Source organism: Panthera pardus, unplaced genomic scaffold, assembly GCF_024362965.1.
Source record: "Panthera pardus isolate Hobbes unplaced genomic scaffold, ASM2436296v1 HiC_scaffold_21, whole genome shotgun sequence".
NCBI lineage: Eukaryota > Metazoa > Chordata > Mammalia > Carnivora > Felidae > Panthera > Panthera pardus.
Window position 1 is genome coordinate 4207136 of NW_026526777.1, and position 8420 is coordinate 4215555.

At 48.1% G+C, this 8420-nt stretch overlaps 1 protein-coding gene across 1 annotated transcript; it reads left to right on the top strand.

Moving 5' to 3' along the window:
- The first annotated feature begins 1626 nt into the window (after positions 1–1626).
- On the top strand, positions 1627–2580 carry LOC109257304 (olfactory receptor 10J1-like). Its single transcript, XM_019433340.2, has one exon. It carries the CDS (start codon positions 1651–1653, stop codon positions 2578–2580), a length of 930 nt encoding a protein of 309 aa, XP_019288885.2. The 5' UTR covers positions 1627–1650.
- Positions 2581–8420: the final 5840 nt, after the last annotated feature.

Consider the following 8420-nt stretch of genomic DNA (forward strand, 5'->3'; position numbering starts at 1 on the left):
CAGCATCCTTATAAGGATGTGTGTGTTCTTTCCCTTGATTTCCATGGAATAATTACAGCCCCCCAAGGGTGGAGGGTGCTAGCCAGGTCATAGCAGCTACCCTTGTACCTCAAGACAGACAGGCATCAGCCAGAGCAGACAGCACCCTAGCCCGTGGATTCTCAGCAGAAACCCTAGTGGTATTTGGGATAGGACAATTCTTCCTTGGGTGGGAAGGTCACGTGGAGAGCAGGACACTAAGCGTCTTTAATTGCTGGCAGCACCCGTGTCCGTCATTAGACCAATCAGAAGCAGTGACACAGGCTGCCGATTTCACAGCAGAGGGGCCAGGCCACCTCACGGCTGGACCACCGCCTAGTTTCTGCCCAAAGACCTCACAGAAGATCAGTGTCTTTCGCCATGTACCTCAGTGTTAAATGATTTTCTCTGTTCAGAGATATCTTCTGTTGTCGCCTTACTCTTCCAGCGGTTTTCGTGCAAATGACTAACAGCCAGTGGCCAACCTCTTTTAAGTAAATTTTTATGAATGTGAAGGAGGTCTTAGCATGCCCAGCAACCTTCCTCGCTGGCGAGATTTACTTTACGTACAAAGTTGTTCTGAATAGGCAGAAGCAAACCAGAATATAATTTACGTTCCCTACAGGAGCTTACTGTCTAACGGGACAAAAATGTGAAATACGACAGATATTGGACTGCACCCCCAACCCTCACCGCAGTGACGTATCTTTAGCGTGACTGTTTGGTTTTCACACTCAGGGCCTGCTGTGGCTCTAGATGAGAGACCTCAATGTTCGTGCTCCATCGTCCCCGGCACCACTGTTTCCCTCTGCAGAGCAGGTGTCTGCCTATCAGTCCTAGTGGCTGTAAATTTGCCTTTTAGTTTCGGGAAGGTGCAGCTATGGCGGAGCCCATAATGTAGCCAGAGTCAGGGCTATCCACTCCGGCTGATGCCCGTCTTGCGGGGACAGCAGTGGGCAGAGGCAGGTGGTGGGTTAAGATCCGCCTTTTCTTCCTCGGCAACAAAATGAGCCTTCGGGTCTGCTTTGCCTCTACTTCCTAAGGGTGTGCAAAGGGAGGCTTCCTAGTCTTGAAAGAGAAAAAAAAAAAAAATCTCCAGTCAGTCCTTAAGTTATTTTCAATTATCTCATTAATCCATAAGCCCGAGCTGGTGAGATACGCAGCTGTAGAAGATATAATGTGCAGAGGGTTTGTGTGTGGATGGCGTGGCACTGACGGGGAGATATCGTCCACGGAAACGTGAGAGCATCGCAGCACGACAGCCGTGGAGGCTGTGTGGACACCTGCAATAGTCCTTGAGGAACGGGGAAATAAATAAGAGGAGAAAAGGAGGGAGGGCATTCCAGATATCAAGGAGGAAGCATGGGGTGAAGTGAGTGGGAATGCTCATGTTGTGGGAACAGGAGAAAAAAAAACCCAAAACACGATTCTGGAACGCACGGGAAATTGTAACGGATGGCCACAGAGTAGAAGTATTTTAAGCAAACCCAGAGATTGACTTTAACGCACAGGGAAATGCATCGCCAGGTTCACAGCGGAGAACGGAGTTCAATCAATTTGAGAAACGTGTTTCAACAGCCTTGTTGAAATTATGCGCCGTCTGTTCTCCATTTCAGATTTAGCGACCACTCAATGGAGAGAGGGAACCACACTCTCATAACTGAGTTCGTCTTCCAGGGTTTCTCCAGCTTCCGAGAGCACCAGCTCGGCCTGTTTGTCGTGTTCCTTGCACTGTACATCGTGACCCTGGCCGGCAACGCGGTCATTGTGACCATCATCCGAACGGACCCTCACCTGCACACGCCCATGTACTTCTTCCTGAGCATGCTGTCCTCCTCAGAGACCGTATATACGCTGGTCATTCTCCCAAGGATGCTCTCCAGTCTTGTAGGTACGAACCGGTCCATCTCACGGGCAGGCTGTGCCACCCAGATGTTCTTTTTCGTAACCTTTGGCATCACTAACTGCTTCCTGCTCACGGCCATGGGGTACGACCGCTACGTGGCCATCTGCAACCCCTTGAGGTACACGCTCATCATGAACAAGAGGGTGTGTGTGCAGTTGGTGGGGGGCGCCTGCGGCATTGGGCTGATCGTAGCGACGACGCAAGTGACATCTGTGTTCAGGTTGCCTTTCTGTGCTACGAAGGTGGTCCACTTCTTCTGTGACATCCGACCTGTAATGAAGCTCTCCTGCGTCGACACCTCGGTCAACGAGACCCTGACCGTGATCGTCAGCGTGCTGGTGATCCTGGTCCCCATGGGCCTGGTCTTCATCTCCTACGTCCTCATCATCTCCACCGTCCTCAAGATCCCCTCCGCCCGGGGCCGGAAGAAGGCCTTTGCCACCTGCGCCTCTCACCTCACGGTGGTCGTCGTCCACTACGGCTGCGCCTCCGTCGCCTACCTCAAGCCCAAGTCGGAGAACGCCAGGGATCAGGACCAGCTGATCTCGGTGACCTACACCGTCGTCACCCCCCTGCTGAACCCGGTGGTGTACGCCCTGAGGAACAAGGAGGTCAAGGATGCTCTGCTCCGGGCCGCTGGCAGGAAGCTTTCCTGACAAGACAGGAAGTGCTCTCGTGAGGCTCTCAGCATCCGCTCTCGGCAGCAACAGGAGCAGAGCCATGTGCCCTTGGCTCCCAGAGACCTGCCCCATAAGGAGGCAGAGGAACAGCAGCAGCATCCAACTGTGAGTCTGCAAACTTGAGAAGCCCCTGAACAAAGCATTAGCCCCGTTTTTGTGGGTAAATAGACAAACAAGGTCAGGAAGTAGTGTGAGCCCAGGATCCTTCATGGACTTTTTGGTTTCTAATGAAGGCAACAGAGAGGAAATGGCAGAATCCAAGGGATGCATTCGTTCCTACGATTCCTTCCTACTTAAGAGCATGAGGATTTCTCAAACTGGAGTTCCTGTTAGAATCTGTTTCCCCACGACATGTCAGGTAATAAGTGACTGTGTGGATAGAGAGAATGGCCTCCGGAGGGGAGAGCAAAGGGAAATAGATTTCCTTCCCTGGCTGCTTTCGTTTATCCCAGTTTCTAGCAAAACTGCTTATTAAAGATGGTGATTGACCACAGACAGTTTAATTAGAGATCCTGGCAAACCCAGAGCTTGTCGGGTTTGAGGGCACATTCCAAGACCCTCCTGGGTCAGTTCAGCTGTTATTAATTCAGACAGTGTGTCACGGGTAGTAAAGACACACAGGGCCATGTACTGGATTCTGGGAAAGACTGATGGAAAGACCCTACCTGCGTGTCTTCAAGAAACTCAGATTCTAGCGGCAGAGGCAAACATTTAAAAGTATGGTTTCAGTTCTCTATAATAGGTTATACATACAAAAGACTGCAGGCGGAAGGGAGGGAGAGAAAGTGCTGGAGATGTCAGGGGAGTCTCAGAAGAGGTGATCTCCAGTGGAAACTGACTTTAGAACATTTGTAGGAGATTTCTTGATGGGTAATTTGTTGGAGGAAAAGAATCCCAAAGAGAAGGAACAATATATTCACAGGGACAAAACCAAGAGGAAGGTTCAGGAGATATAAAAAAAAAAAAAAAAAAATTAGTCTTCGTACTGACTCCCAGAGACAATGGGGGGAGGTGGGGGGAGGTGGGGGGAGATGGGACCGGAGGGGTAGGCTGGGGTCAGATTGTGAGGGCTTTGTGTACTGAACTAAAAATTTTTGGCTTTAACTTGTAAACAGTGGCATTCACCCAAGATTTGGGCAAACGGGGATTCAGTATCTGAGGCATCTGTGTGAATTGTGGGCATCCTTCTTGTCCTTACACAGCTCCAATGAGACATGTAAGACGTTGTATGGATCTCTGGACTCTAAGCCAAGAAAAATTAGGGGAACGGGAGTGCGAGCAGAGTATCCGGAGGTCCTACACAGACATAATCACGTACATGTGATGAAGCTGAATCAGGCACTCAGAGAGACCGTGGTACAGAGGCCCATCAAGGAGTCTCATACAGATTTGGAGACTGAGGCTCCAATGAGCACCCAGGGAAGGAGAGCAAGGGCCTGCCACTGAGTCAGTAAGGGTCAGTCAGTCAAGGGCCTGCCACTTGACCTCAGACATGCGGCCCCACGACACGCCTTCCAGCAGAATTCAAGGGTGGGCCCCTTACTCAGAAAAGCCTTCAAAAGAAAATACAGGGACACCTGGATGGCTCAGTCAGTTACGTGTCCGACTCTGGATTTCCACTCAGGTCACGATCTCATGGTTTGTGAGACTGAGCCCCTCGCGGGGCTCTGCGCTGACCACAGGGAGCCTGCTTGGGATTCTCTCTCTCCCGCCCGCCCTGCCCCTCCCCACGCATGCGCTGTCTTTCTCTCCCAAAATACATAAACTTTACAAAACAAAACAAAACAAAAATACAGACACCTGTACAGACCAGAACTACCAGGCCCTCTCCCAGGATTGAGGGGAGCAACGACAAAACTCAAACGATACCTAACGTTCTCTAGAATCCACAGCGGCTGAAAGTAACGACGAGAAGTTATTCACTGGCAAAGGACAGAACGAAATGATTAAAAGCAACATCATGCAGGCGAAGGGCTTGACAGGCATTCAACAATCGTTCGTGGAATCTTCTCTACACGCCAGAATCTGTGCGAGACGTGGGGCCTAGCAACAAACACCTGGCCCAAAGAAGGGAGCCCTCAGTCCTGCCCGGGAGATGGGCTTGTGCAGAACTCGCCATGATGCAAAGTGATGGGGAAATGAACAAAGAGTGCTTAATATTTCAGGACAAAGATTAAGCCTGGGGATCTTGTTTTGTGATTTACGTAAAGCTCTCTCTCTCTCTCTCTCTGGAGGGAAAGGGCCCGGTAGGCAGGAGTTTGGTGAAATAAACGCTCGTTACCTGAGCAACGGGCTTTTGTTATGTATGTGTGGGGCCACTCCCTGGGCCCAAGGGCTGCTCAGCTCCAGACCAGCACCATTCAGAATACCTAATCACTGTGGACTCCCTGCACGCGCATCACCCAGGTTTTCTGGAAACGTTGTCTAAAAGGAAGAGCTTCACAGCCAGATATCATGGAATCAGAAGTTTTCAGCAGCCCCTTCTCACCCCCCGGAGGAACGGTCCACAGAACTTTTCCCTGACCTGCTCAACAGTCAGAATACTTGGCTGCATTCACCACCTGAGTGAGAGGAATCCCTCCGGTTCCCTGGGATTATTTTGGTCACTGCTCACACTCAGTATCCCTTTATGGCAAACACCTCTTCCATAATGAGGCCTCTTGCGCTAAGGTACTTTCCCAACCATTATCTCACTAGGTTCTTAGAATCACGCCCCAGAAAGGAGGCAGGGATGAGGCTCTCCGCTGTACAAACAAGGCTAAAAGTGACCAAGGGGTGAAAACCAAACCTGAATTTGGACAAGCTGGCAGGCACTTTCTGTTTATCCAGAGTATATCCTCACCCAGGGGCAATTCACAGGACAGATCGTGATGTGCTAGAGAACTCCCCAGAGCCTCAGATTTCCCAGATACAATGAGACCTTGTCCCTGAACCTTTTTCCAGAGAGAATTCATGTCCCCCATTGGAAGGGCCGCTGGGGCCTCACCCTAGCCAATCAATGGGGACCCCAGAGGAAGAGCGTCTCTGGCAGAAATGCAAGCTATAATGTCGTTTTCATGAAGAACCGGCTAAGATTTTAGGAAAGATTGGAATCCACTTTTCTCCCACATAAAAACAAATTAGAAAAGCATTTGGAACTTCAGAAGCCTGGCCCTCTGTTAAGAGGATTAGAGCTGTTGCTAACTGCTGAGAGTGTAGTGGTGAATTAGGCTGAATTTCTGGACTCTAGAGAGAAAGATTATACACACACACGCACATATTTACACACACACACACACACACACACACGCACACGCACACACACACACACACACACACATAGGTAAAAGGCAAAGCAATAGAGACTGCACACAGATCACTGATCAGTGGTTGCCAGGGGCCTGAGAAAGAGAGAAGGTTGAAAAGAGGAAGCACAGGGGATTTTTTTTAGGGTGGTGAAACTATTCCACAGAATACTATCACGGTGGCTACGACACTATGCCTTTGTCAACCCCCATAGCATGTTGCAGTAGAGTGAACCTTAATGTATGCAAATGAAAGAGAAATCATTTCAGGAGACTGAGATCCCAGAATAGAATGCAGGCTGAAGCAAGAGAGTCTTAACTGTATTACAAACACACAAAACAACCCCACTGAAGGCGGAAGGGGGAAATGGCTGACCTCAATAACTCTGAAAAGGAGTCAACTCCCCGAAGGCTAAACACAAAAGGACCTACACACAAGCAGTGTCTTCAAATTTTGAAATTTGTTACCCACAGGGGTTCAGGTTATCAATTCTTAAAGTGCTGTAAAGGTATCCTGGAATTGCACCATAAGAAAATGGATGGCAGATGGCACAATTGTGAGTGTGGGAAGTTACAGACAAGCAAGAGGCGAGGGCTAGGAATGATCTGTGCGGTAACGGATCATAGAAACCCAGATCTTGGTTTCTCATACCATTCTCCATTAGAAGGATCTAGGAATCTTGCGTAAGTGGCTACCGTAGGACAGGAAATATACAAGAGGAGGCTGAAACACCTTGTAGAGCCCGAAAGAAAGTGGTCAGACCACTCAATGGTTTGGGTATGCCAGAAGGTCTCCGTGGCCAACACTGGAGCAATCCCAGCAACAAAGTAGTGTCTGATTATAAACCAAAAGATAAAATAAATACGTTCAAGTCCATACTGATATGATAGAAATAAGTGGAGGAAACCAGACAAATCTGGGCGGAGAAGAATTCCAAATAGTTTCTATACATACTCTACTCTCAAGGTGGTGGAGTAAAACTGCATTAAGAATGAACCGCAGGGGCGCCTGGGTGGCTCAGTCGGTGAAGCATCCGGCTCTTGATTTGGGCTCAGGTGAGGATCTCGCGGTTTGTGGGTTCGAGTCCCGCACTGAGTTCTGCACTAACAATGGTGCCCAGCCTGCCTGGGATTCTCTTCCTCTCCCTCTCTCTCCGCCCCTCCCCTGCTTGCATCTAGCGCTCTCTCAAAAGTAAACAAACAAACAAACAAAAAGAAGAGTGAAGCACACATGGTGATTTCTTTCCAAAGAGTACAGTAGGGAGGTGGGATACAAAGAGACACTTATTTCAGAAACCTGTAAAACCACCCTATGCAGGTCACCCAGATTAACATCAACAGTGGGAAGTCCTATTGGGAGAGTGTTCCTTAACTATGATGTAATGAGAATGACACTTTCTGTGGTCTTCCTCCCCGAATCTATAACCCTCAGTACTTTTCTTTGAAGTCTACTTTAATCTGCTATTCAAATAGCCACTCCTCCTTTCTTTCGATTGTTATTTTCCGTCCTTTTATTTTCTACTAGCCAAAACCATATTTAGTTTTTTGTAGAGCATATATAGTTGGGTCATGTTATTAAATCCACCGTACCAATCTCTGTTTTAAGAGGACCTATTTAGACCGCTTAAAGTAATGATAGATATTTCAGGGCTCAAGCCCACTGTATTTCTTTTTCTATTTTATCTCTTTTTCATGCCTTCCTTTGAGTTATTTGAACATGTTTGAGAATTATCTCTTGATTTTTCCATAGTATTTCGAGTGTCTCCCTTCGTACAGCTTTTCTAGTGGTTGTTCCTTTGGGGCAATAACAAGGAATTGAGTCGCTAGGTCATAGGACGAGCGTGTGTTTGACTTTATTTTTTTTTTTAATTTTTTTTTTAACGTTTATTTATTTTTGAGACAGAGACAGACAGAGCATGAACGGGGGAGGGTCAGAGAGAGAGGAAGACACAGAATCCGAAACAGGCTCCAGGCTCCGAGCTGTAGGCACGGAGCCCGACGCGGGGCTCGAAATCACGGACCGCGAGATCATGACCTGAGCCGGAGTCGGCTGCCCAACCGACTGAGCCACCCAGGCGCCCCGTGTGTTTGACTTTATAAGAAACCATCAAAGTGTTTTCCAGAGTGGCTATACCGACACGCTTTCCCAACAGGAAAATCCCTGAGGCTGTTCATCTTCGTAAACTGCTGGTATTGTTGGTATTTTTTATTTCTGCCATCCTGACGGGTGTGCAGTTGTGTTACAGTGATTTTACTCTATGTTTATCTAATGGCTAACAAGGTTGAACAGCATTTCACGTCTTTATCACCCCTACATCTTTTTGGTAAAGTGAACAACTATTGTGCCTTTTTTAATTGGGCTGTCTCCTCATCTTAAGCGTTGAGAGTTCTTCACACGTTCTGGTTAGAGGTCTACTGGCAGATATATTATTTGCAAATATTTTAGGCCGGTCTGTGGCTTGTCTTTTCCTTCGCATTATAGTTATTTCACAAAGCAAGATTTTTCAATTCAGAAGTTCAGTTTATCAATTT

Bases quoted from the DNA above. Each gene is read 5' to 3' on its own strand.
- LOC109257304 (XM_019433340.2), top strand. From the start codon at position 1,651: ATGGAGAGAGGGAACCACACTCTCATAACTGAGTTCGTCTTCCAGGGT.